The 27,423-nt window shown below is 54.8% G+C and overlaps 1 protein-coding gene across 1 annotated transcript in view; it reads right to left on the bottom strand.

Annotated features, from left to right (window-relative positions):
* LOC116863035 (SH3 and cysteine-rich domain-containing protein 2-like) overlaps positions 1-27,423 on the bottom strand; it is a 45,122-nt gene that overhangs the window by 7,669 nt on the left and 10,030 nt on the right. Inside the window, exons 2-3 of the mRNA XM_032850518.1 lie at positions 17,750-17,864; positions 6,809-6,846 (exon numbers count right to left, since the gene is read on the bottom strand). Coding sequence (XP_032706409.1) covers positions 6,809-6,846; positions 17,750-17,864 — 153 coding nt within the window. The remainder of the gene's footprint in view (positions 1-6,808; positions 6,847-17,749; positions 17,865-27,423) is intronic.

The raw sequence follows: 27,423 nt of genomic DNA, 5'->3' as shown, positions 1-27,423 counted from the left end.
GAATGGTCAAACTGCTTTCTGGAATGGTTGTACCATTTTACACTCCCAGTGCTGGTTGCCACTTTTAAAATTCCCAATGCCTGATCTTGCCCCAAAGCAACTAAATCCAACTCTGGGGAGAAGGACCCAGGCATCATTACCTCCCTAGGTGACTCTCCTGTATAGATAAAGCCTTTGGAACCACTGCTACAATCTCAGGAGCCCTGGGGCAAGCAAACAAGCAAAAGACACATCATATTTGCCTGCACCATTTCCTCTTGCCTTCTTGATAATGGACAGAAGAGGAGAAACACATAAGCAAGTATCTTGCCAAGTCCACACTTTGCCCTGTGTTGGTCACTCAGATTTTCCCCACCTTCCAGGAGTTAGAAGGCAGGAAGAATACAAAATAATAAATATTGGCAACTTTTTCACCACTTGATCTAGAACATGGCATATAGTTGGGTCATCACTCTCAGGGCTCCCGAGAGCCCTACGAGATAGGTCCTACTCTCATCCCCATCGTATGAGGGAACTGGAGCACAGAGAGCTTAAGGAACTTGCCCAAGGTCACACAACCAATTAGGGATGCACTCAGGATTTAAATGCAATACTCTGCCTTCAAGGCCAAAGAACAACAGATGGATCCTGGGGCTGCGAGCCTCCCCCAGTCCAGCTATAACCGGAGCATATGACCTCAAACCTCCAGCAAAACCACGAAGGAAACACAAGCAGGTGTGTTTATGAGAGAGCGGGAAAGGTGGTGTGTCATAAGACTGAAAGGCGGGGGTTCATTATAGGATTTCCTTTCCTTTCAAGCTTAAAGGATGAGATTTAAACTCCTCTGGTACAGGAGTGGAGACCAAGTCATTGCTGGTGCTCGGGACAGGGAAGAGCCAGGGTCTGGGAAGAGGGAAGGAGAAAGAGAAAAAGAGAAACAGAAGGTGAGTAGAAGCCGCCTGGAGGCTGAGGTGGGACAGTTTGCCTGCCCAGCAGTCGCCTGATACCTTCCTTTCATTCACATCTGAACTGGAATGAGCATTCTGCTGGAAGGAGCAGCATTTTTCATCTGCGACTACTATTTTAAACAAGGGGCAAATCAGGAGCAAGAAAAGCATTTCTCAAAAACATATTAGGGCTTAGCCAAACGGTGTGGGCTACGTGGGTACTCCTCGGATCATCTTTGCAACTTTTCTGTAAATCTAAGACAACTTTAAATTTACAAGTTCCCTTTAAAATAATAGATAAACAGATGAGAGTTAGCTAGTTTGATAAAATGCACCTGGAGGTTGTGGAATCCTAGAGCGGGGGAGCGAGAAGAAACACAAAACGGAAGAAAATCTGCCGTGTATATACACACTGTGGGTATGCTGGAATGAGGTGGAAGACAAATCCTGGACCATCCATTTTAACCCTCAACAGGAGAGAAGCAACTGGGGACAGATAAGGACCCCATGAGACAGAGGGATGGGGACTAAGGAGGCTCGGAACTGCCTCCAAGGGATTCGGAGTCGGGAACTGGAGGGTGGCATTTCCATCCACTGGGGTGACTCCCCAGTGCCCAAACCAGCCCTCTCTCTGTCTGTCTCACTGTCTTCCCTTCTCATCTGCTCCCCACCCATGGATTAGGGCAGTGCCAGAATCACGTAGAAAGCCTCTGGCCCTTAGCCAAGTCGGCTACCCTCCCCAGGCCCCAGTTTTGGATCTATAAAACGGGGCTGCCATGAGCCCAGCCCACCTCACAGAACTGAGAAGGTGAATGAAGATGTTTGTGTATTACAAAGTTCTGTGTCAACAGAGATGATTAGAAGTTCCTAGTCACATCTGTTCAGAATAGCCCCAAACTGCAAATAACCCAAACAGCAATCAACAGTGGGATGGATAAGCAAACTGTGGTTTGTTCATAGGCTGGAATACAACACAGCAATCAAAAAGAATGAGCCACTGTAATATGCAAAAGGACAGAATGTTGAGTGAATGAAGCCAGGCAGAAGCGTCAACAGGGGCATCTGGGTGGCGCTGTCCGTTGAGCATCTGACGCTTGGTTTCAGCCCAGCTCATGATCTCAGGGTCGTGGGATTGAGCCCCATGTCAGGCTCTGCACTCAACATGGAGTCAGCTTAAGACTCCCTCTCCCTTTCCTTCAGCCCCTCCCCGCTCCGTACTCTCTCTCTCTCTCTAAAACAAATAAATCATTTTTTTTTAAAAAGAGTAAATGTACTGTATGATTCAATTTATAAGAAGTTCAGAAAGAGGCAAAACTAATCTGCGATGGCAGAAGTAAAACAAGAAATTTCCTTTAGGGGATACTGTCTTGGAAGGGTGCAAAAGGGCACTTTCGAGCGCTGGAAATGTTCTAGATCTTGATCTGGTTCATATACAGGTACCAGCTTACTGATGTGTGTACTTGACGGCACGTGAGTTATACTCCTGCTAGAAAATGTAAATGACTAAACGTATGTGGAGTGTGAGTCTCTGTCAGAAGCTCAGAGGGCTATTTGGAAGGATATTATGAAATGATTTTGCTGCTCCTTCTCTCCCGCTCTCAAGCCCTCCCTCGCCCCACTCCTCTGCCTCTCTCTAAATAGGAGCCTCTTGTTCCTCAACATTCCTTTATTCCACTCCTTTACTCCTTCATCGGAACCCCTACAGTGAGTCAGGGACTATTCTAGAAGCTGAAGGTACAGGCTAACTCTCAGCCCTCCTTTGCGCAATTAAACAGGTACTTCATATCTACTCAGGGGCCCCTGCTCAGCAGCAGGGAGCATTTCTCTCAAGCAGGTCCCAGTGGCAAGAACTGGGCATTGAATTTCTGAGATCCCTTCCAGTCTTCACCTGTGGTTCAAGAAAGGAGGAAGGCGCCTACTGTGTGCTGGTGTGCGTTTATTTCTCTACAACATAGGTCACAGAGCTGGAAGGCAGCAGGGGTAGAGGGACAGGTTTGATTCCTACCTCTCTGCCCTTCCCAACACTGCCAAGGACCACCCTCCCAGGAGCCAGGTCAACCTCGCCCTCTCTCTGAGCATCCGTGAAGTTGGCCTCCGAGGTGGCCCCTCCATTGATTCCTGCCTCCAAGTAATCATGTCTTTACATAGGTCCCTCCCATAGTCAATGACGATGACCTAGACAACAAACAGGATTCTGTAAACATAACAGTATTTGTCTTCCAAGGCGAGGACAAAAAGACATTGTGGCCACCACGTTGCTCTCTCTTGAACCACCCACTTTAAGGAAGCCAGCCACCATGTTGTGAGGACACTCAAGCAGCCCCATGGAGAGCACCATGGGGCAAGAAACTAGGACCTCCTGCCAACAGCCCACACCAACTCAATAGCCACATGAATGAACCACTTGGAAGCAGCTCCTCCAGCCCCAGTCAGGCCTTCAGATGACCACAGCCCCAGCTGACGTCTTGAGTGCTGCCCCACGAGAGATCCCCAGCCAGAACCAGCCAGCCAAGCCCCTCCCAAATTTCTCACCCATGGAAACTGCATGGGATACTAAATGCTTGTGGCTGCTTTCTGCTACTAACCTTGGGGGGAGATTGTTACACCTATTGCTGTGTAAATAATACAGCCCCTCTCAGATCAGATCATGGTTCATGTTGCAAGAACACTCTGGAAGGTAGCATGTTAAGGCATCCAGAACTACCCACTCTCCAGAGGGGTGACCAGTGCAGGCTGAGTTTGAGAGGACAAGAGAGAACACACATATGCAAGAAATCCCCAGCATGTGGGAAAAGAGCTGTGAAATAAGAAATCAAGCAAAGCAGAAATCTTGGCACCTTCTTCCCTAGAAATTTCTCACACACTCCATCTATCTCGGTAAATGGAACCATGTGCACCCCGTGACTCTAGCCAAAAACCTGGAGTCATCCCTGGACCCATTCTCTCTCACACACCCAACATCTCATTCATCAGCCAAGTTCTGGGCTCTACCTCAGAATGTATCCCAGATCTGGCCCCTTTTCACTGCCTTTCCGGCAAGCACCATGGACTAAGCCACCAGCCTCCCCCACCTGGACCATGTCAGCAACCTGCTGGCCCATCTCCCTAGCCTACCCTGTGCTTGCTCAAGTCCAGAGCAGCCTTCTCAAAACAGAGATCCGATCATGTCCTATGTGCTCAAAACGCTCCTGGGCTCACTATTCTCCAGTGACATGACCTTCTTTCAAGCATTTGATAAGCTCATCTCACCTCAGGGCCTTTGCACTTGCTCTTCCAACTTCCAGGTCACCAAGGAACATCAACATTTGGGTCTCACCTCATGTGATCCTTCCTCTGAAAAGTCTTCCTGGGTCACATTAGCCTAATCACTCTCTAACACACTGCTTTACTTCATTTCCTTCATAGCATGTTTATCCTACTTATTGTCTGTCTCCCCCAGGAGAATGTCAATCCCATGAGGGCAAATGCCTTATCTGTCTTATATACCCAGAACACTGCCTGGCCCTTGGAAAGAGCTCAGTAAGCATTTGTGTAATGAGCCCTGTCTAGAGGTAAGGGGATGGATGAGATGATCTCCAAGTTGATCTGGTTATAAAATCCAGAGGACAGAGCTCTGCTGTGTGTGCTGGGGCTCCCACCGCCCTTCCCGGCAGGAGGAAAAGGCAGGGCAGTAGTAAGATCTGTGGTTTTAGGGGAAAGACTTGCCAGCTGGGTGGAGTGCACACCACCAGTGCATCCCATTTCCTATAGAGGAAAATCCTCTAAAAGGCTCTTTCTGTCTGTCTGGCCATGCCCACCTCTACCCTCTGGGCTGTCCTCCAGGGCTAGGCAGAGCAGAATTTTGCTACAACCTACAGCCTGGGGGATTCTGAGTCCCCAGCATTTCCAAGAATTGCCAGGCAGGTTATGCCCCCAGAAATCATTTCTGGCATCCCTCTGGCATCTCAGCCCCCATTCAACCAGACTCAGACCCTTCAATGCCAGTGTGTTCATTCCATCATCCTGTCTAAAGGCATCTGCTGCGGCAAGAGACAGAAAGCCAAGGGGGAGGGGCAGGGAAAGATTAAGGAACATCAGCAAGGTGGGATCTTTAGAAGGAAGCACCAAGGCCCAGGGACAAAGATGGTGAGGAGTTACACCATGAGACCTTGGGAAAGTCATTAGCCCTTTGGGTGCCTCAGTTTCCTTATTCATAAAACAATGGGATCTTTCAGCCTGTTTTACGCCATGATGGGATTAAAAGAATAAAGTCAGATAATGCACTGAAGTGCTTTCTAAAGCCCAAAGCGCTGTACAAACATTCATTGTTATTAAGAGAAGCAGGTGCAGAAAGGAAGAGAGAAAGGGAGTAGACAGGGGAGGAGCGAGAAGGCGCAGCCTCTGGGGTTAAAGGGTGGAGAAGCTCTGCTCTGGATAAAGAGAACAGGGAGGCAGATGTAGGGAGAAGCAGAAACTCACTGCCCACCCCCACCAAGGGAGACAAGGCTTCGAGAAGCAGAAAAGCAAAAGGCAATGGGAGGGGCAGCTCTCCAGGTGTGCCCACTGTGAGCCAGGCCCTTTGCAATTCTGCTAGGAGGGCACTCCTACCTGGAGTTTACCGATGGGGAGACGGCCCCAGCAAGACCAAGGATTTTGCTTGAGCAAGGTCACCCGGGAGGAAATGGATTACCTCGCAGATCTGTCCACTCCATGAGCACCCTTCTCTACAATAATCCTTGGCGCTTGGAGTGACGGGTTGATGATAATGACCAGTTACTCCATTCTGGAGCACCTACCTTACATCAGGCACTGACCTGGGCACTTTCACACCCATTATCCCATTTCATCCTCATAATAACCTCTTCTTATTCCCGTCCACTCAAAGATGAAACAGGCTCACAGAGGTTGCATGACTGGCCCAAGGTCATTCAGCAAATAAAGAAGCAAAGGATGAGATGAACCAGATACTGAGTCTCCACTGCCCCGTGCATGCTTTTGAAACTTCCTCCCTCCTCCTTCCATTCACTGAACTCCTTCCAAAAAGATCTGGGGTGAACAGCAAAGGTGGGCTGCAAGGGCAGGGGAAGATGAGCCATCATGGCGGGCTGCACAGACGGACAGGTAAGGCCCGGCATTTCCACCTCCAGAAAACTGGGCCCATGTGACAGAACAGCCGCCCTCCCAGATAAGCCATCATAACCCAGCACTCTAAGAAGCCCGCTCCTGACCCATTACTCCTCTGTCCAGGCCTGAGAGGATGCAGCAGGGCTCCAAGCCAGCCAGGCCAACCCTCTAGCCTTCTTGCCTCAGTTTTCTTCTCTCACCTAGGCTAGCCTTGAAACACCGATGGGGAAACTGAGGACTAAAGTGCCACCTGGCCAATAACAAGAGTGAGATGATCTCGAAAGAGGTTCTGTGCCCAGGGAAAGCCTGACCTCTGACCTCATCCCCACTTCCCCACCTATCCCGTTTTCCCGCCATTGGCCTCCTTTGGCTGTGGCCCCCACCCCAAGTTTTTCCAGACTGCCTAAATTGGGCCAACCAGGGCTCTGTGCCGCCCAGGGGATAAATGAAATGCATCCCCCTCCTCCTTCATTCCCCGAACCAGCGCCCCCTCCCCCAACTAAGGGAAATACTTTCAAAGTCCCCTCCCTTGGAGCTTGGTTCCCGCCAGCCACCTTCAGGAGCTGCTCAGACCCCGCACCGCGGCCCCCCACCCCCGGCCTCGCCTTCACCTTGACCCGAGCCCGCTCCCGGCCCGAAGCTTTGCATAAACAAAGAGCCGGGCAGGGGACGACCCGGGCACCGCCCCCGGCCCGCCGGCGCCCCCTGCTCCCGTCCCGGACCCGAGCCAGTCCCGTCCCGGAGCCCCCCGCGGAGCCTACCGGCCCGCGGCCGCTTACCTTGGCCTGGCATTTCCGATGACAGGAGAAGCTGCAGACTGCGAGAGGGCGAGACACAGAAAGAAAGTTTAGCCGCGAGGTATGAAATGGAAACTTGGGCGAAATCTCCTCCCACCCCCGCCCGCACTCAGCTCTCGGGAGGGAAGGAGGGAAGGAGGGAAGGAGGGAAGGAGGAACGGAGGGAGGAGGGGGCGGAGGGGGGCGGCTGCCGCAGCTCCCCGGGGCCTGCGGGGCGGGAACGCCCGGGACTGCGGACCCGCGGGCCGCGGAGGCGCCGAGCCCCCATTGCCAGAGCCCCCGGGGGGCGGGCGCGGGGAGGTGGGAGGGGCGGGGGGAACCTACTGCCCGGCTGGATCTGTGCCAGGGGCAGAGGTGGCCGGGACCCAGGCCCCGTGGCAGCCGCGCCAAGGAATACGGCTTGGGGGGTGGGGCGGGGTTCTCCCATTACATACACACCAGGCAGGCAGGCAGCCGGCACCCCAGGAACCGTGATCGCTGACTCTCCCCCAGAGAGAGACGCACACACCCAATTTACGGTCCAGGAGAAGACGGGTGCACACACACATGCACACTCACCAATAACCACTATCCCCGTGCACTCGGCCAGACATGTACACATACACATATATATACACACATAGACTCACACACACTCACACTCATGCCCCAGGGAAACCTCTGACTCAGGGGCACCAGCACACACACTTTCACAGGACACCCCCAGCATACAGCGCGACACAGGCATTGGACACGGACACACGGATAGATGAGCCTTACGCAGGCTCACAAACTCCTTGTGCATCATTTGAAACACACACACACACACACACACACACACACACACACACCAGACTTAACTCTGCCCTCCCACCACCAGAAGCTGGAATCAAATTTCCTATGGGGTTCCCTCAGTCTGGAATGTCCCAGCCCTGCCTGCCCCACCCCCAGGGCCCTCCACCCTGGAGTTTGGTGGTCCCCTCCCACCAGGTCTCACGGATGGGGTAAGGGGTCTTCTGAGCTGATCTTCTGCACTGACTTGACCTTGTTAGCTGCTGAGATGGGGCAGGGGCGGGAGGTGGTGGTAGGAGTCAGGGAGGCCGGGGAGAGCAGCCCCAACCCCAAATCCTTGGCAAGCACAGCCCTGGGCCACAGCCCGCTGCCACGGCCTCTTGGATCTACAGTTCATCCAACCCTTCCTGGCTTTGAGCCAACCTGATTCTCAGCTGAATGCAAAAGGGGGAGACTGAGGCATAGATAAAGGCCCAGAGCTGCCAAAAGAGGGCTGTCCATACTAAGGCTTCTGATTGGTCTGTAGGAGTGGAAGTCTGGGATGTGACCTTGGCCACTGGCCCTGCCTGGGAACTTGTTCTCCCAGAACCTAGTCCTGGCCCCAGCTCAGGCCTGTGACTCAGTTGTTGCTGAGCAAGCCTTTCCTAACCCCACCAGCCACCCAGGCCAGCTCAGGGACTTCTGCACCCCTGACCACACCAGGACATACGCACCCCTGGCCACCCAAATCAAATCATGCCCATCTGTCTAGCCTTTCTGCTTCTCTCTTGCCTTACCCCACCCCACCCCCACTACCCCCAAGGATGGCAATTCCCCTCCAGACACCCCAGCCCCACCCCCATGCCTTCTTTCCTGGCCTTGGAATGTGGAATTGAGAAAGCCTCAGGCCATGTGGCTTGAGCTGGCCCTTCCAGCCAGGCAGGCGCCCCACTGGGCCACTACCTCCAAACAGAAGGACCTTTCCCCTTCCTCTGCTGATCAAATCCCAACCCTCCTGGAATAAGTCCTGGGCCCCTCCTCTGTTCCCTACGTCCTTAAAGGTATCACCACACAGAGCACGTTTCCCCCACCGCCTTGGTCCCTATAACTGTGGGCTCCCTTCAGAGGAAGGACCTGTCTCTCTCTCTCTCTTTCTCTCACTACACAATACCTGGTCCACAGTAGAAGCTTAATAAATGATTAAGGAGTTGGACCTGACTAAAGATCTCCCCTGGAGTTTATGTGTTTCCCCATTTAATCATTCCCACCCCACTCTCAGCTTTCCCTTGAGCCATACCCTGCCTGCCCCCAACATTTCATGATCCATCAAAAAAGCATTCCTTAAGTGTCCACTCTGGGCCTACTGACCCCAGTCAAGATACCAACAGCACAATGACCTCTGGGACTCCAACTTCAAGTAACTGACAGTTCACAGAATGCGCCAAACCCTTTCCTACCTCAGGGCCTTCGCACTTGCTGTTCTGGCTGCCTGGACCATTCTTTTTCACCCCAGCTGTCTGTCCATTGCTCACCAAGCCAAATCCTTCTTCTCCTTCTAGAGTCCACTGAAAGCCATCCATCAACTCCAAGAGCCTTTTCCTGACCACCTTAATGACATTAGGCACCTCCCATATTCTTTCTCGGCAAGACCCTGATATTTCCTTCTTAATACAGTTCATAGTCTGAAGTCAACATGGGTAACTACTGCTCGCTTATGAATAAGTCTACCTCCCTACACTAGACCTATGAGGGCAGGGAGCATGCCTGTCTCATTCACAGCAAATCCCCAGTAGCTAGAACACTTTCTGATCCAGCCCCTGGGACACACAGCTGAATGCAGCATCTTTGTGGAAATGGCAAGAAGGTGCCCTTTCTCCAGGCAGACCCAACTCTGTACCTGGGTGCACGGTCTGGAGAGCAAAGCGTGCTGCTTCCAGTGCTCTCTCTGTTAGGTGCCCTTGGCAGTGAACAGCCTGCATGACCGTCCGGGGCAGCTCCGCCTGTTGCACAGTGGGCAGACACTCAACAAATGCCCTTGGGTGGAAGGCAGATGGAGAGATCATTGGGCAACTGCAGTACAGTGAGCCGAGGGCTCCGTGAGTGCTGGAATGCAGAGGGTGCCCTTGAGAGCTCTCCAGTGGGGAGCAAAGGAAGACCTTCCCCAGGCCCCAGCCCGGAACACAAAAGTTCCGCAAACTCCACTCAAGTGGCAGGTTCCCAGCAGCTCTGCCGGTGGATTTGTACACCTTAGGAGCACCCATGCCCACCCCCAGAGAGGCCCTCTTGGGCTGAGCGCCCTCCAGGAATGGTGCCCCTAGTCTGGCCACCCTTCTCCGGTCTCCCCCAGGGGGCAGTATTTCCTACTCTAACTGGCAGTTCCCGTGCTGTCACATGGAATTTGGGCATGCCATTCTCTACTGGCTTCCCGCTTTCCAGATCCATGGCACGTTCAAATGTGCTCCAGGAAGGGAAACTGCGGCAGCCAGTGTTTTCTGCCTCCTGGAGGCACACCTTCCTGTCATCCTCTCCCACAGTGAATGGCGCTGGCTTATGTACCCCCACTGAATATTGTAGAAACGCTGGCATGTGACTCCTGAGGCTCTGTCATCAAAGGCATGGTGGCTTCAGCCCTGGTGTCTCCGATCACTGGCTCTGGGGGAAGCCAGGTACCACCCAGGATGCATGAGGACCTCCAGGCGATGCTATAGAGAGGCCCACATGATGAACAGCTGGGGTCCCCCACCACCAGTCAGTACCAACTCGGCAGGCGCGTGGACCAAACCACCTTGCAAGCAGACCCTCCGGTCCCCGTCAGGCCCTCCGATGACTATGACCCCAGCTGACATCCTGACTACATTTGCGAGAGATCCAGACCACCCCGTGAAGCCACACATGAAAACCTGACCTTCAGAAACCATGTGAGATCATAATTTCATATCTGTTGTAAATTGCTAAGTTTGGGGACAAATTTGTTGTGTAGCTCCAGATAACCAACACAGAGACCAGAGCCCAGGAGCCCTCAGAAAGCAAGAGGCTAAAGGCTGATGCTGGACACTGAGGCCAGAAGCCACCTCCCCAGTCCTTCCTTGCGCCCCAAGAACAGGCATGTTCATCTCTGAAATTCCTTCTTCCCTTTCCTTCCCCCTACCAAGAACTAGTCATCATGTCCCAGAAAGTAACTCCAAAGAGGCTGTCCAATCTCCCTCCTTCCTGCCAGTTCAGACCAATTATCCTTCCCTGGGCCCTGTCTCTCCAGCTTTCCCCGCCCCCTTTAATCCACAGAGCCGCAGGCCATTCTCAAGTGCAAACTAACCACACTGCACTCCTGCTTAGAACCGTTTTGTCCAGCCCCTCAGCACACTTATAACACCCTTGCCGCCACTTCCAGCCACTGCCCCCAAAAGAGATCTGCCATCCTGAACTCCCCAAAAGGACACTGAATCTAGTACGTCTGAAATGGGGAACTCCTATACATCCTCCAACGCCCATTTCAAAATGTCCCTCCCTGGATAATCAGGCACTCAAAGATGATCCCTCCCTCCTCTGTGCTCCCAGTGAGGTCCTGTTCAACCTGGCAGTTTTGTGTCCTGCCCCTCCTCCTGGCACAAGGTCTGACATACAGATGGGGCTCAACAAATGTGGTGTAAATTTAAAAACTGGAAGAATTCTTCCCAGCCTAAACCACTGGGACCAATGCTGATGTTCTGGGGCAATGGAAGAGCCACAGTAGAGGGTGGATGAACCCCACTTTTCCGCTCCAGCCCCTGCTGGGAGAGGGCCAGTGTGGACCATGGCCACTGCTTTCTGAGTGCCTCAGGACACACACCACCCATGATCCAAACTGGTCCAGCTCTCCATCTACCCGCTTTCCTATCTGGCTGCATGGAGACTGGCTCTCAGCCCAGATGTTGGTCATGCTCTGCGACCTGGGACCAGTTAGCCACTCTGAATCTCTTCGTTCTCCTCATCTATAAAATGGGGGCAATAGTAGCATCTTTCCCAGGGTTGTTGTGAGAATTGACGGACTTCGTGTGTGTGGCTGGCCCTGAGGATGCTCTGTGGAAGGTTGTAGCTGGCATCAGCATTGGAGAGCCCCTGTCTCCTAATCAGGACACCGGGTTCTAGTCCTGAGGACCATCGTACAACTGTGTGACCCGAAGCAAGTACCTCTCACTCTCTGGTCCCCACCACACCCTGCTGACTCACACTCGTTAGCCTAGATTAGCCCTGAAACCCCCCCAGCTGCTGAGCCCTAGAACAGAGGGTCCTCAAGCCATCTCCCCGCTGCGAGAGCCTGGGGCACCCCACTGGTCTCTCCACCAGTCACCACATGCCTCTTCCTCCCTTCGACAATGGAAGCGTGAGCAAGCCTGGGTTCCAACCCTGAATGCATCCCAGACTCTATGAAACACCCAGCCTGCGGTCAACAGGGAGGCACACTCTGCAAAGTACCCCTCCTCATTGTGGGGGAACCGGGGCAGGAAAACGCCAGCCTTCCCATCCTGCTGGGCTTCGCGCTTGAGTCCTCCCCAGACACACATCCCAGGCCCCACCCCACCTTGGTCCCCTGGCTCCCGCAGAAGGCTGGCCTCATAAGCCAGTGACTCCACAAGATGAAGCCCCCTGGGGAGGGATCCTGTCAAACCAAAGCTTGGTAGAGCCCCAGGAGCCTCATGTCTGCCCATGGGTATCAGCATGCCCCCCCATCCCCGCCCAGCAGGGCCCAGCCAGTGGCAGGGCTGAGAGCCCCAGCGTGTGGAGGGGTCCACAGGTTACCTACTGGGGTGGAAAACCGCACCCCCCAACCCCATTCTGAGCCGGCTCCCGCCTCACTGGGCTGCTGGGACTCTGTCCTGAGGGGGCTTCCTGCCCTCCCGGGAACACAGGAAGCCAACATTGTTGGGATCTAAATGGCCTTTTCCTCCCAGCCTCAGCTCGGAAAATGAGCACATAGCCTCAGTGTGCACCTGACCCCAGCAGGAACCGCCCACACCCCCAGTGGGCCTCAGCTCCTTTCTCCAGCTGGCAGAGAGACTGGCCCAACCACCCACCTGCGCGCACAGCCTCACGGCCTTTCCCTGCCCCACTTATCTCCACAGCCTGGCCTGGAGGTGTATGATGGATTCTATAATGTGTCAGCTCAGGTAGGCTATCTATCATACCCAGATAGTTGTTCAGCATGATCCTAGATGTTTCTGGGAAGGGGCTTTTGTGGATAAGATTAACACTGAAATCAGCAGACGTTGAGTAAAGCACATTAACCTCCATTATGTGGGTGGGCCTCGTCCAACTAGTTGAAGGCCTGAATAAAAAACAAAGACTGATTTCCCCAAGCAAGAAGGGACTCTGCCAGCTGACTGGTTTTGAATCTGAACTGCAACTCTTCCCTGGGTATCTAGCCTGACCACAGATTTTGGATTTGCCAAGCCCCCATAATTGCATGAGCCAATTCCTTAAAATAAATTATCTATCTATCCATCCATACATACATCCCATTGGTTTTGTTTCTCTGGGGTACCCCAAGTAATACAAGGTATCTCAGGGCATGGCCAGGGGTGTGGGTGCCGTGTGGCTCTGAAGTTCAAGCAAGAAGAAACCTTGATGTTCCCATCCAATGGTTTTCAAATTTTCATGCAGATGGAGTCTTACGGGGAACCTCAGTGATCTTGGTCAACATTGACTAAATGCTTGATCTGAGTTCTTTATGTGTACCTATTATCTCATTTAATCCCCAAAGTAACCTGAGGAGGGAGGTGTGCTATGTGTCTCATCTGAAAGGAGAGGTGACTAAGGCGCATACGGGTGACACAGTCTGCTTGAGTTCTTACTGGTAAGGGGCAGAGCTGGGATATGAATCCAGGACATTTGGGCTAAGCGCAAGACCACCATCCATTCTGCCTCCCAATATGTCTAACCTCTAAAACCAGAGTTGTTCTGATTAAAGTATGCAGGAGTTCCAGAACCCCAACCCCTCAAGCCTTCCCCCTTAGGTTTCCCCCTTTCCTACCTTCTCAGACCCCTAAATCATCTCCAGAAAAACCTTACAGGTCTGTTGGATGAGTTTAGAGCCTCTGATCTAGTCCAATCCGTCCTTTAGAGAAATGGGAAAGCTAGGCCCAGAGAAGTTAAGTTTCTCACCCAAGCTCACACAGCCGGGCCATGGCAAGCCAGGACTAGAAGCCATGGGTCTTCCCACCCTACCAGGCTGCCTCTAATGACTCCAAAGAGGTCCTCAGGCAGAGGGTAGAAGCTGGGGTCCCCACTGAAGTAACAGAGGACAAAGAGTTCCCTGCAACAAGGCTTCCCCACATCCAGCCGGTAAGGGCTTCTGGGTAGGTTTGTCCCATTGAGAGCCTAATTATCTTTCCCAAGTGCATCCCCCTTGGGGGAAACAGCAGACGACTTCCCCGATCTTCCAGGTCGATCAGAGGCATTGAGAAGAGAAGTAATCTAAGCTTTGCCCCCCAATCCAGGCCCAGATGGCAGCCCTTGGGCTCTTAAGCTGGCATTCTGGTCTCTTCCCTTGGGTTTCAGCCTAGCAGAGGGCCAGGGCGCTTTGGCAAGGCTGTAGGCTCCCTAGAGCACTGCCGCAAGCATCTGTGAGAAACCCTTTGTTTGAACGGAGGAACTCTTAGACATCCGTCAAGACCCAGCCTACATCTGCCTTCCCTGATGAACCCTGGTAGGAAAATCTCTGCTAAGTCAGAGAGGACCTTTCACACACACCTCTCTGTCAGCTTTGCCTCCATTTTCTGTGATTGTCAGATGGCCTGTCTGCCTCTCAGGTCAGGGGCTGGGTCTTGGCTCCAGTACCTGGCTCCGCTTTGGGCCCAGAGGGGGCGCGGTTCACGATCGGCAGATGGCTGCACGTGTGTTTGCAGCGGGTGAAGCGGCTGCCTCTAGGACAGTGAGCAGGCCTTTACAGACTCCGACCAGGGAGTTTTTCAGACTCCCCCTTTCCCCATATGGCCCTCGGTGCCATTCTTGGTCCAGCCCCTTCTCTCTAGCTGAGGAAACTGAGTCCTGAGCGGTGACGTAACTTATCTGAGGTCACACAGCCTCTGAGTGGCAGGGCCACAAATAGAGCCCAGACCCCTAACAGAGGCCCCGGGGCCTCCTCTCCTGCCACTGTCTCATCATTCCATCTCCCCACACAGGGAGACTTAGTCCCTAACGCCAGCATTCGTGTTACAGCCACACACAGAACCTCCGTGTTCCTCAAGGTGACCACCTGCCCAGGAACCCAGGACAGGGTTTATTATTAACCCCACAGCACACAGGAGGAAACGGGCTCAGCAAAGGAGAAGACTGGCAGCCGTCTCACAGTGACCTCTTGGCCTATTTATCAGTCACACTTACGCCCGAATGTCCTGCCACCTTAGTTCAGGCAGACAAGCGCCCCAGTTTCTCTAGAACTAGGAAATTGTCCTCACTGCCCCTGCCTGCAGGACTTCCCTCAGTGCCACAAGCCCTGTGGAGACTGAATTCACAGTCTTGATGTTCCAGACACTCTGCCCCTCCTCACCCCCAGCCACGAATCCAGAGGGTAACCACTCCATAACCCCAGACTTGAAGCCCCGGAAAAGGAACCAGAGCACAGCAAACCTTGGGCTTGGCAAACAAAACATGACCTGGATTTTAGTCCACAATCACCCCCTTCACCAGGGAGCAACAATGCATACCTTGTGGCCCTGGATGGATGGAGGATGGATGGATGGATAGATGGATAAGAGCATCTATCCAGCTTGTGCCACCTCCTGGTTTCAAAGCACAGGGAGTTGGCTCATTGCTGCATCGCCCACCAGTTAGTACAGTGACCCCAATACTGACCTCAGGCCAGGTGACACTGACGGTCTTGCTGAAAAGCCACACCGTAGCCTGTAAAGCTGGGAGTCTTCAATCCTCCCTTGCTGGGCCCCAGACCCCAGCACTTCCATGGCCCAGTGTTGACACCTGGTGGTGCCTTTGGACTTTAGTCCTGGCTTTCTTTCCACTTCTCAATAACTCATTCAGAGCTGCCAAACCAGCCCAGCAGCCCACTGGCCACCTGCCCTCCACTCTGGTTCACACCAGCAGGGCCAGGCTCCGAACCAGGTAAAACCCGTGTCTCACCTCGGGAGTCTTCCATTCCCACGGGTCACATCCCCTCTTCAACCCAGGCCCTCAAGCCAGGACCACAGACCACAGACCCAGGGGAACCCAGGACCACAGACCATCACAGAAAATTCAGCCACAGATGTGTGACCAAGGTCACAGCGAGTGCCGGACTTCCTTCTTCCCCACCCCTGTGTTGCCTCCTATCAGAGAAGTGCCAGCGGTCACTGGGGTGAAGGGAAGGCACACTGGGGAAGGAAGGAAGGATCTGGGGGGGACGCTCAGGGGAGAACTTCAGCAGGTTCAGGGGGCGGGGTCAGGTGGGGCAGTGACGCTGGTAAAATGCAAAGCCCCGCCTCCAGCAATTCTGGCCTGACTCCTCCCACCTCCCCACCCTGACCCACCACCCGTCCTAGCCGGACCTCTTGGGAGGAGGGTGACACTATGCGGCGAATTTGAGTACTGCAGAAGTCCTTGTTGGCCGCCTAAATCCCATCTGGGTATCCCAGCTCTTCAGCGAAGGACCATTAACCTCTACCCTTTGCTGAGAGCGGGACGTGTCTAGAATGTCCTCCACATGCACATTCGCACACACTCACACGCTCCCATCCACCCACTCCCCACCCCATCGTGCCGCTGAAACTCCTTGTCTAGGAAGACTTCCCTCCCCCAGGGAGCACACCCCGACAGCCCCACTCAGACCCAGCCAGCTGTGTGCCTTGGCAAGAGTCTTAGGGACTGAGCCCCAGCTTCTTCCTCTGTAAAGCGAGGGTGACACAGGCACCACCCCCGCCCCACGCTGTGAGCCTTGTGAGCGCTGTGATACAAAAGGCTTTGATAATTACTCTGCTTCCCAGCCCCACTGAGACTTGGGGGGGCGGGGCGGGGGACGTGGAGGGGAAAGTCCAGGTGGAGCCATGTGAGTCAAGGCCCAGGGCGAGAACAAGACTGGCCCCTTCGGGATGTTGACACACTTGGTTTATGCAAGAGCCGAGCAGGGTACAGCTGGGCTGAGTATGGACTTGGGGGACAGGGGTAGATGGGTCAGAGAGCTGGCAAGGGATGGATGCCTCCGGGCCTCACAGTGAAGGAAGGGGGCAGTGCTCTGGCTTGGGGGCTGGGGAGGCTCCCAAGGCTGAACCCAGGGACAGGCAGTACTAGGTCTGCATAGAGTCCCGCTGGGAGAGGGTGAGGAGCTGTGGATTAGAGAGGATGGGTCAGGAGGCAAAGGAGCTGCAGTCAGCCCTCCAGGTGAGAGGTGTGACAGCCGGAATCGGCAGCAGAGAAGCTCAAACTATATTGGGGGACCCTGGCAATTGAGGGAGGAGAGGAAGGCATCTGGCAGGGCAGCTGGACGGGCGATGACATCAGGCACCGAGATCAGGCACAGGGGCCTCCCGCTGATTTTACGCTGATTTTACGGTGCGATCTGGGGCAAGACACTGATTTCTCTGACAACAGTGGCAGCCAGACCCCAGGCTGGGTCAGAAGCCCATGAGAACGGTGACTGAAAAAGCCCAGCAGCCACCAGCCCCACCCCAGTCTGATCTGGGGCCTCTTAAACTCACCCCTAAATTTGGTGCCCTTCCCAGTGCCGGGCATACGCCACCCACACACCTTCCACACACCCCATCCCCATGCCAATCATGGGACCTCCATGTGTCATCCACGTGCCCGCCACACAACACCCACCCACACATCCACATGCCTCACCTGCATGCCAGCTACACGACACCCACAGGCTGGCCGCACCCCACTCACACCGCCTCCACACGCCATCCACACGCTCCCTACGTGCCAACCACACACCACACACCACTAGGCGTACACCTGCCACAGGCCCCCAGCAGGCCTTCTTTATGTCATCCACGCACAGGCTACATGCCATCTCCATGCCACCCACCACCCGCCACGTACCAGAAACACCCACAAGCTTGTCATCTGGTGTGCTCAGCAACACCCCCCCACATGAGAACCCGGCAGCAGGCCAGGACCCCAAGGACATCCGCCCAGTTCCCAGGCCACCTCATTCCCCCGACAACGCACTCCCCATCCCCCGTAGCCTGCCCAGCTGCTCACCTTTGCAAGTGCAACCCTCGCGGGTGATGACCTGACGGCAGATGCCACAGGGCTTCACCTTCTTGAAGGTCTTCACCTTGAAGTGGTGAGTCTTGGGGGCCTCCAGATCCTCTGGCTGTGGGGGGAGAGGCACAGTGATGAGGCCTGGGCAAAAGGCCGGGAAAGGAGCCAGGGGAACTCGGGCATAAGTGGGCCAGGACTGGGGAAAACGAGAGGTGAGAGAGCCCCTTCAGGGGTGACAGGCCTGAGCCTATTTCTGGGAGGAGATGCCCCAGGAAAGAGAGCTGAACAGGACCCAGACCCAAACACTGAGGTGGGCGGCATACCGGGACACTGATTTCACATGACTTACTCAATACAATTTCACACACATACGCCATGTCACCACACTCCAGAAGACTCTCTCATAGCCGTCCCAGCCAACAGCCCCCTTAGGTAAATACTATTGTGACTTTTTTTTTAAAGATTTTATTTATGTATTTATTTGTGTGTGAGAGGGGGAGGAGAGCAGAGAGGGGGAGTGGGGAGAATCCCAAGTAGACCCTGAGATCATGACTTGGGTCAAAATTAAAAGTTAGACGCGGGGCTCCTGGGTGGCTCAGTGGTTTAATCATCTGCTCTTGGCTCAGGTTATTATCTGGGATCAAGCCCCACCACCGGGCTCCCTGCTTGGTGGAGTGTCGGCTTCTCCCTTCGTGCGCGTGGTCTCTCTCTCTCTCTCTCTCAAATAAATGAAATCTCTTAACAAACAAACAAACAAAAAAGAGTCGCATATTTAACCAGCAGCGCCACCCAGGCGCCCTGATACTACTGTGACTTCTATGGGCAAACTCTCATCTTGCCAGAGTTGGAAACTTCACTGTGTCATGAACTTCATTCCTGTGTCTGGCGTCTGGCGCTTGGGGTTCATCGGTGGGATTCAGCCACACGGCTCACTGCTGTGTGGTAGCCCACGTGTGACAGTTGCTGCTTCCTTTACCCATTCTACCGGCAATGGTCCTTAGCCTCTTTACCCACGGAATGCCACGACCCCCCACTCTCTCTCAGCCCCCTGCTACCACCTGCGGCCCCAGCCCAGAAGACTTCTGCCGTCTTTATTTTTATTTGCGGTTCTTTGCATTATGAAAATATTTTTCTGGGGACGCCTGGGTGGCTCAGTGGGTTACAGTCTCTGCCTCTGGCTCAGGTCATGATCCCGGGGTCCTGGGATCGAGCCCCGCATCGGGCTCTCTGCTCAGCAGGGAGCCTGCTTCCTCCTCTCTCTTGGCCTACTTGTGATCTCTGTCTGTCAAATGAATAAATAAAATCTTAAAAAAAAGAGAGAAAGAAGAAGAAAATATTGGTCTGTTAAATCTCCTTTTTATTTTTTTTTATTTTTATTTATTCATTTGACAGACAGAGATCACAAGTAGGCCGAGAGAGAGAGGAGGAAGCAGGCTCCCTGCTGAGCAGAGAGCCCGATGCGGGGCTCGATCCCAGGACCCTGAGATCATGACCTGAGCCAAAGGCAGAGGCTTTATCCCACTGAGCCACACAGGCGTCCCAGTTAAATCTCCTTTTTAAAACTAGCCCAACCACACACATGAGATGAGAGGCGGGCAGGCGGCCCAAGCCTTCTCTGCGTCTGACCGGCTGTAAGCCCCTGTTACAGTCACTGCCCACCGCTACCAAGGCCTCAGTTTCCTACTCTGGACAGCGCGAGGTTGGGCCCCACACCCTCAAGCCCCAACAATCTGTCTTTTGTAACCACATACAGGAAAGCACTCTAAGCCACAAAGCCCTGCACCCCCAGGGCTTAGAACCCCTACCCCCTTCTGCAGCCCTCAGCCCACGCATGGGCTGGGGGAGCTCCCCGTTCAGGAAGACATCCGTGCTCACAGGCACCATGCCTCTTCAGGGCACCCCACCATGGTGTCCAACCCGATTCATTTCCCAGCTTCGGCAGCAGGGGCCAGCAGAGCACAGACCTTGGCAGCTCCCTCGCTCTCTCCCTCTCCGGGGCCCAGAGCGTCCTGACCCCCATCTACACACATAGCCACACACAGAGACACAGCTGATGACAGACCCTGCAGTTCCGGGGGAGGGAGGGTTCTTCTCTTCCAAGTCTCCCTCCCCATACCCTGTGCCAGCGCCTCTGGGCTGGGGCTGGAGACGGTGACTTGAGTGTTCAGAGGAGGGAGGGAGGCAGCCTCCCGCAAACCCAGTATGTCCAGAATCCTCTTGGAAGACACTGCAGTGGAGAGTCCCGGGGAAGAGAGAGGCTAAGCCACGAGAGAAAAACCAACAGAATGAGAGAGAGACAGAAAGCCAGAGAAACAAAGAGGCAAGGAGATAGAAAGGGAGAGAGACAGACAGAAAGAATCAGAGAGACACAGATAAAGAGAGAGGAACAGAGAAGGATGGAGAAAAGCAACAGAGAGTCAAAGAGGAAAAAAGAAGACCCAGATAAGGCAGAGGCAAAGAAAGGCAGAGACGAACCAGCACACACAGAATAAGAGAAATTAGACAGAAACACATGGAGACTATAAAGGGAACCCGAGAATCAAAGAGGCAGACAGACAAAAGGACACAGGCGCCAGCTCGAATAGGCCCCCAAAGGCTTTTAAACCTGGGCAGATTTGAGCATCACAATCTGGAATGGTAGTAGTGGCTTAAATGAGTCTAGGCCCATATGGGAAATAAGTGAAAAAACTCAAAGTGTGATGAGAAACAGAAGATTTACGTATCCCAAAGACCCTCACCACGCCACGCCTCTAAATTACAAAGGGGTAAAAAGTAACTTCGCCTGGCAGACTCCTCGTTAATCAAGGGATCAAAGCGAACATGACCAGTAACGGGGTGAATGGAAATCGTGCCCCGCAGAGGGGACGCTCAGAGAACAGGACCCCGCGTCTGCCATGTTCCTGCCGAAGGGACAACTGGAACGTAATCATGAGGAAACATCAGACCGACCCAATCGAGGCACAGTCTACCAATTAAATGGCTTGTGATCATCTGAGGTGACAAGGTCACAGAAGTCAAGGCAAGTCTGAGATTTCCAGACGGATAAGAAAGACCGCGGGAGTCTGAGGAGATACGGCCGTCAAAGGCAGGGGCTGACTGGAACTGGGTTCTTCCCCAGCCCGTAAAGGACATCAGCAACTCGCCCGCAAACCGCTCAGGAAAACAAGTTCCTGGCACTGTATCTGCAATGCTTCTGAAGTTGGAGATGGGCTCAAAATTCAAAGAGAAGACAAGCAGACGGAGATGACAGGGAGGCAGCCCCAGCAGAGACAAAGCCCAGGACAGAGGTGGAGAGAGCGGAGGGCGGTGGAGCCGGGAGCCCGGCACTACTCGCTGGTCGCTAAACCAGGCAGCAGGGCCTGGGACCCGCTGGTCTGGAGTGTGGGGTCCCAGGAGCTATGCTTCCAGCTTCCGAGAAGGGTGGGGGCAGGGTGGCAGCAGGGGCAGGGCTGGGCACTGTCCTGCACTAGACCTCACTCAGTGTCCCCCAGCCCATCGGGAGGGACAGGTGAGCCCCCGCCATTCTGAAGTCTCACCTCTCCTGTTTGCCCGGTCGGCCAGGCTGGCAGCCTTCCAAATAATCTCTCGGTCTTAGACATTCCAGGGAGGGGGCTGGGCCCAAAGTCAACGGCAGCAGCCCAGCCCTGGGCTGGGGGGAGGTGCAGGAAAGGGACTTGGGGTTCAGTTTAAGGCCTGTGTAAGGAGTCAGGCAGGAAGCCCTAAAGCCCAATCTTCTCAGGCCTACTCCAGCCACCCCCCAAGCCTGCCTCTCCCACTACGTAGAGTCAAGCCGAACTCCCCATTCCAGCTGAGCCCCTAGACCCCAAATCCAGCTCTTCCCCCCAAAGCCCACAGAAGGAGGCCTTCTCCCCAAAGTATAGCTGAACAGTGGAATCCCCCAAAAAAGGCTCCTGGCAGCCCAATGAACAGATGGGAAGCAGGCAGAAACTTCCAGGCTGACAAGCAAACGCCCAGGCTTCTCCCCTGGGACCTCCTGCCCAAACTCATAAATATGGGTTTACAAACTCTCCGCACACGGGCGTGGAGAACAGGAACAGGGTCTCAGATACCTACTCCGCCCTCACTCATCTAAGCAGCCTGTGGGCCAAGGCCAAGCCCACTCCTGCCCCTCCCCCCACCTCATTCTGGCTCTCTTGCTGAAGGAACTCTGGGATTAGAGTCTAGAGGAGGACATCAGTGGCCTTCTCTGGGCCTCACAGACCCCAGAGGAAAATGACAGGTTTGGACAAGATAGTCTGGGTATAGAAAGAGCAGGGGAAACATTAGGCCACTTTGAGACAAGGGGCTGAAGGAATTGGGGTGGGACATGCTCATGGTTACCGAGAGGGGAGCCTCCTAGGATATTAGCCCAAGAGAGGCTGGGGAGCGAAGTGGGAGGGAGGAGGCCACCTCCAGGCAAGTGGCCCCAGGCTGTGACCTCCTCGGCAACATTAGCTTGCCCAGCTATAAGACAGGGTATCTGGCAAAGTCATTGAAAGAGTCACCTACAGAGCTCTGAAGGTACCAGTTTGCTGGAGGAGAAAGTCTAGGGTGGGTGAGCCTTAGATCTTCCAGTATCTGAAGGGGCTGTCCTTGTAAGCAGGGACCAGACATGATCTATGAAGTTATTCAAGGCAAAGCAAAACTCAGGGCGCAGGAGCCACGAGGACGCGTGATTCGATGCAAGGGGGTACAAGAGCGTCCCAACGACCAACCCGAGGTTAAAATCCTGGCGAAGAAGAAATCTGGGGGTCTGATACCCACATGGCCCTCACCCAGGGTTACTCTGCAGACGCGGATAGAGGACGGGAACGAGCCCACAAAGGCAAAGCTCTGCTCAGGGGTAGCCACTGGTTATGTTTTCCTGACAAGTGGCAGACAGCCTCCCAAAGCACTCCCTGACCCATCATAGCTGGATTAGCAGCTCCTAGAGGACCTGGGGGATCCTGGGGGGCAGAGGAGGCACAGCCATGGCAGGACCTGCCTCCCTCAAGAGCCAAAGCCCAGAGAAGGGAAGGGGTCCCAGTGAGGAACTCATTCCTCCCCACCCTCCAAGCCTAGAGCCGGAGTCCTGTGATAAGCACCCCCCACCCAGCATCCAAGGGCTTCCCGGGGCCTCAGGGGGATCCTGTCCTTCCCACCCTCCATTCAGCCAAGCCTGACTGCCAGACAGTTCCAGCCAGAGGGGCGTGGCACATCTGGCTGGAACTGCTTTGGCGGGAGTCCTGGGCCCTGGGGTGGGAAAGGCTGTTTGTCGGTTCCTCCCTGCCCTATGGGGGCAGAGTGTGGTGGGGGTGGTGACTGAAAGGGGACTCACAGCCCTAGGGGTCCTTCAGCTCAGGCCTCGGGGCCGCCTCCACAAGGAGCTCCCCCAGCCCTGCCCCCACTAGGAGCCCCCAGATGATGTGGCCCGAGGGCAGACGTCTGAGGGCCAGTGAGCCTGGGGGAAGAAAGTCACCAAAAAGCAGGCGCTTGGAGAGTCAGTCTGTGCTATCCCCGCCTCCTGGCCATCCATCCCTCCTTGCCTTGTCTTCTTGGGTGGGGACACAAGGACGTGATTGGCATCAGCTGTCATTTCTGTGGGGAAGACTCGGACCCCCCAAGAAGCCGCAGGCTGGCATCTGGGAGACCCCAGTCACTTCAAGTGCAAGCTTCCCCCCAGACCTACCTCCCCTCACATACACACCAAAGTTCCTTAAACCGCCCCCCACCACCACTACCACCACCAATCTGCTAGCCAGCTAAGGGCCTGCCGGTGTTCTTGGTCGCCCGGGTGGAAAACTCTGAGTCACCCCCAACTGCTCCCAGCCCTCCACCCTCCAATCCAACTACGTGCCAGACTCTGAGTTTTGCTTCCCGAACACTCTCAGCCTTCTTGTGCTTTTTGATTCCGGGGTGTCTGCCCTGTGGAAGGCCGCGTCACTTTGATCCACAGCCACTGCCACAGTCTCCTGGGCCCCCGACCCTGAGGCCCTCCTCCCCACACAGCATCTATGCAGCCTCCAAAGAGCACAGCTCTGTGGGATCACTGACACCCCCACTTACCCAAAGGGCTTCCATGGCTACACATGTACTCAAGACGAAATGTGCGCTCCCTCCAGCCCGCAGGGGAAGCAGCCTCTGTCCATACCCAGCCCCCCCACCCCCCGCATCTCAAACCCCACACCCCGCTCCCCAGCTCCCCACCCTGTGTCCACCTCTGAGCCTCTGCCCTGCTGTTCCCCCTTCCCAGAATGTCCTTCCTCCCCTCTCAGCCTGCCAAGCCTCTCTAGGTCCTGGGGGGGGGCACACTCAAGCCCCATCCCCCCAGGGAGATCCTCCCAGATACTCTCCCCCTGTGCTACACTGCACACCAGATTCAGTCTCCACCACTGGCTTCTTTCTCATTCTGAAGGGTTTGAAAGCGCTGGAAAAGATGAGCATGCATGTTCCGATCACCGTGATTCACCGTTTGCTAATGTTGTGCCTCTCCTGCCTGCGAGGTTTCTCCCGCCTCGGCCCCTACAGAAAGCCCGCCCTGAGGGTCACATGCAAGAAACCCCCTGTCAAGGGGGTACCGTTCTCAAAGATTTTGTTCATATTCGAATTCCCGCTTTTGCCCCATTAGCATCTGTCATAGCTGGATCTTTGGCTTAGGTCTGCTCTGGGACTCAGAATCCATCAGGACCCTGCATCCCGTTTCCTTGCTGGGTTTCCTTCATCTTTCCTCTAGACACGCGACACCACCTTTTGATTTCCCTTTTGTGAGGACTCCGGGCTGTTTTGCAGGAGGTCCCTCAGTTTGGATGTGTCTGCTTACTTCCTCGGGGAGTCCGTTCAGGCTGAGCGAACCCCCACCCCCCACCCCACCCCCAAGCACCCCCTCCTCTCCTGGTCCCACTTTCCTGGGGCCCCTTTGGAGCCCTCTATGCCATCGGACTGTCCCCACTCCTCCCCTGTTAGCCAGGTGGCCCCATGCAAGTGGATTAACCCCGACTGCCTCACTTTACTAATAAGTGAAATGGGCTGATGATAGTTGCCTCCCACAGGTTGTTCTGAGACAATGCCTGGCACCTGGTAAGCAACCCCCCAGGCATGGGCTATGTTTCACGTCATCTGTCACTCATGTGTGCACTAGGGAGCCCGTGTCTGCCGGGACTTCTGTTCCATGTCCCCGTAACCTGGAACAATGCGATCCCTAAACGAGTTCTGAAGGAGCGAACTGAATGGATTTGCTGCCTGGCCTCAGTTTCCCCGTGTGTAATTATACAACACGCCCACCGGCCTGCCCTCAGGGAAAGGACACAGGTCACCCCCCTCACCAGCCACAGATGCCAGGCTGAGATGAAAGTTCTTTGACTCTCAGCAGCCCTGCTTCTCCACGGAGGGAGACGGGCAGGAGGCCTCGATGACTGAGCTCCTCCCCTGTGACAGAGGGGCACACGGAGGCTTGGGAGCCCAGGATTCAGCACCAGAATCAGTCTCTGGAGCTAGATCACCTCTCCCCTCAGTTTGCCTCACGGCCCTGCTCCGAAACCTCACAAACTCCATCCCCACATGCCTGAGCAGCCAGTCCCAGGTCCCTTCTTGTGCCCTAAAGTGAGTGGTCTCCTGGGGTAGGTGGCAGGGCTCAGGCATGGGATGGGCTGATCCCCAGGCATGCGCTGGTGCCACGGCAAGAGGCTGCCACAGGTTCCCTCACCGACCCCTCATGTGACAAGGAGCCTGAGGAGCCTGCTCTGGACACACAGGAAGGGCAAGGTGGAACAGAGGTTCAAATCCAAGCCTCCCAGAGGCGGGGTCCCAAGTCCCTAGCCACAGCACTCCCATGTCTCTGACAATGGGCCAGAAGCCCCAACAGTTCTGTCCTCAGTGTCCCTCTGCCCAAACATCTCCTGGCAGTTTCCCCAGTCCCGTCCACCCACAGTTATCCTTACCTGCTGCACCTGGACTTCTAAGCTCTCAGCTTCACCCCTACATTGAAGTTCACCTTTCGCAATACCTCCCCCTCCTCCAGTCCAGGTGAGGTCCCCCTTACCTACCCCCGCAGCTTCCCTATTGGCAACGCCCACCTTATTGTAATCTTTAGTCCAAGATCTGCAGCTTCTTGAAGAAAGTAGGCACCCATAACCACCCGTGCGATGGACGGGCAGGCGGTGGGGGTGCCCACGCGGCCCAGTGACTGGATGGTTTCTCTGTCGCACACAACGCTTTCCCGACACCAGCTGCTACCCCCAACCCCCACACCCCCAACCCAGAGCACCAAAGCCCTCCCAGCCCCTACACTTCCCTGTCGAGGAACACTGAACCCAGAAGCCATGTGGGCCTTGGGCGGGCCCCTTCCCCTCTGTGGGTGCCCTTCACCGTGGCTGGAAACTGGAACTGTCATCCCGGCCCTTCAAGACGTATAGAATCACACTGAGCTTCAAACGAAACTGTTGAAGTCGAGGAACTGTACACAAGGAAGGCACAGAGAGGCAAAGTAGCTCGCCTGGGCACCCAGCTAATACGTGGTATCCAGGCAGGCTGGCCCCAGAGGCCATGCTCAGACCTTCGTGCCTGTTGCCATTAGGGGAAGGCCCTGACTGTTCTCCGCCTTCTTATCCTTCTCCTGATTCCCCTGGCCTCACTCACATGCACCCCACCCACCCTGCCCAGGAGGATTCCCAGAATGGAAAGCCCTTGATGGGGGACCAGGAGAACCCCGCTCTCCTTCTGCTCTAGCTTGCTAAGGGCTCTGAACACAGGCCAACAGATGATAAGAGCTAACATTTCTTGAGCCCTGACTGTGTGAAAGCCGCTATTCTAAATGTAGACACCCACTCACTCATTTAAAACCCAACGACCCTCTAGACAGGTGGGGAAACCGAGGCACACGAACATGAAGCTACTTGCCTAAGGTCTTGCAGCTAGCAAGTAGCAGGCTGGGATCAAAGCCAGCCACTGCCCTTCCTCTGACCACTGCAGAGAAACAGTGAGGTACTTGTCCCTGACTTCGTGCCTCAGACGTCATTCTGGAAAGCTTTGCAAAAGGAGGGTTTTCTTTCAGACCCCAGCCAGTCTCATGTAGCCCAGCCTAGGTCCCAAGCCCCACTTATCAGGAGGCCCGGAAGGCGGGGGACCGGGGACGTGGTCCTCAGAGGTGGACAACACTCCAGAGACAGCGGGTTCAGAACCAAGAGGTCAAACTGGGGGTCTCTGTGGCAGAAAGCACACACCGAGAGTCCGTGGGCTCGTGAGGATTCTTGATCCTTCTGAACCAAACTGCGCGCTTAGCCCTGGGAAGAACACCAGCTCCAGAAAAGAGAACGCTCATTGTCTGCAGCTGGAAAGGGCCTCTGAGAATACTTTCCCCGAGTCTGTGAGGTCCAGCAAAGTCGAGTGACCAGCCAGAGGCCACGGGGCTTGCTCAGGGCAGAGCCAGAGCATTTGCCCTCCCCCCACACCCAGGCCCCCTGTGGCCTCCTTCAGCCCCAGCACCTCAATACGCACCTTCCTAGTTCCCGAGAGGAGAGCAAGCCCTTCTGGAAGGAAGACCTGCACTCCAACTCCATCAGCACAAGCCCCAAAAGCCTCGATGAATGGGCATGTAATTATTTTCTAAATAAACCCTCCCTGAATATGTAATAACAGGAGCATCTGATGAGAAAATCAAGTTATGCATAACATGTAGCCTTGCTCCTCCACTAATA

Source organism: Lontra canadensis, unplaced genomic scaffold, assembly GCF_010015895.1.
Source record: "Lontra canadensis isolate GAN:19392208 unplaced genomic scaffold, GSC_riverotter_1.0 scaffold469, whole genome shotgun sequence".
Classification (NCBI taxonomy): Eukaryota; Metazoa; Chordata; class Mammalia; order Carnivora; family Mustelidae; genus Lontra; species Lontra canadensis.
Note: the sequence above shows the minus strand (reverse complement) of the source record. Positions and strands in the feature narration are given on the sequence as shown.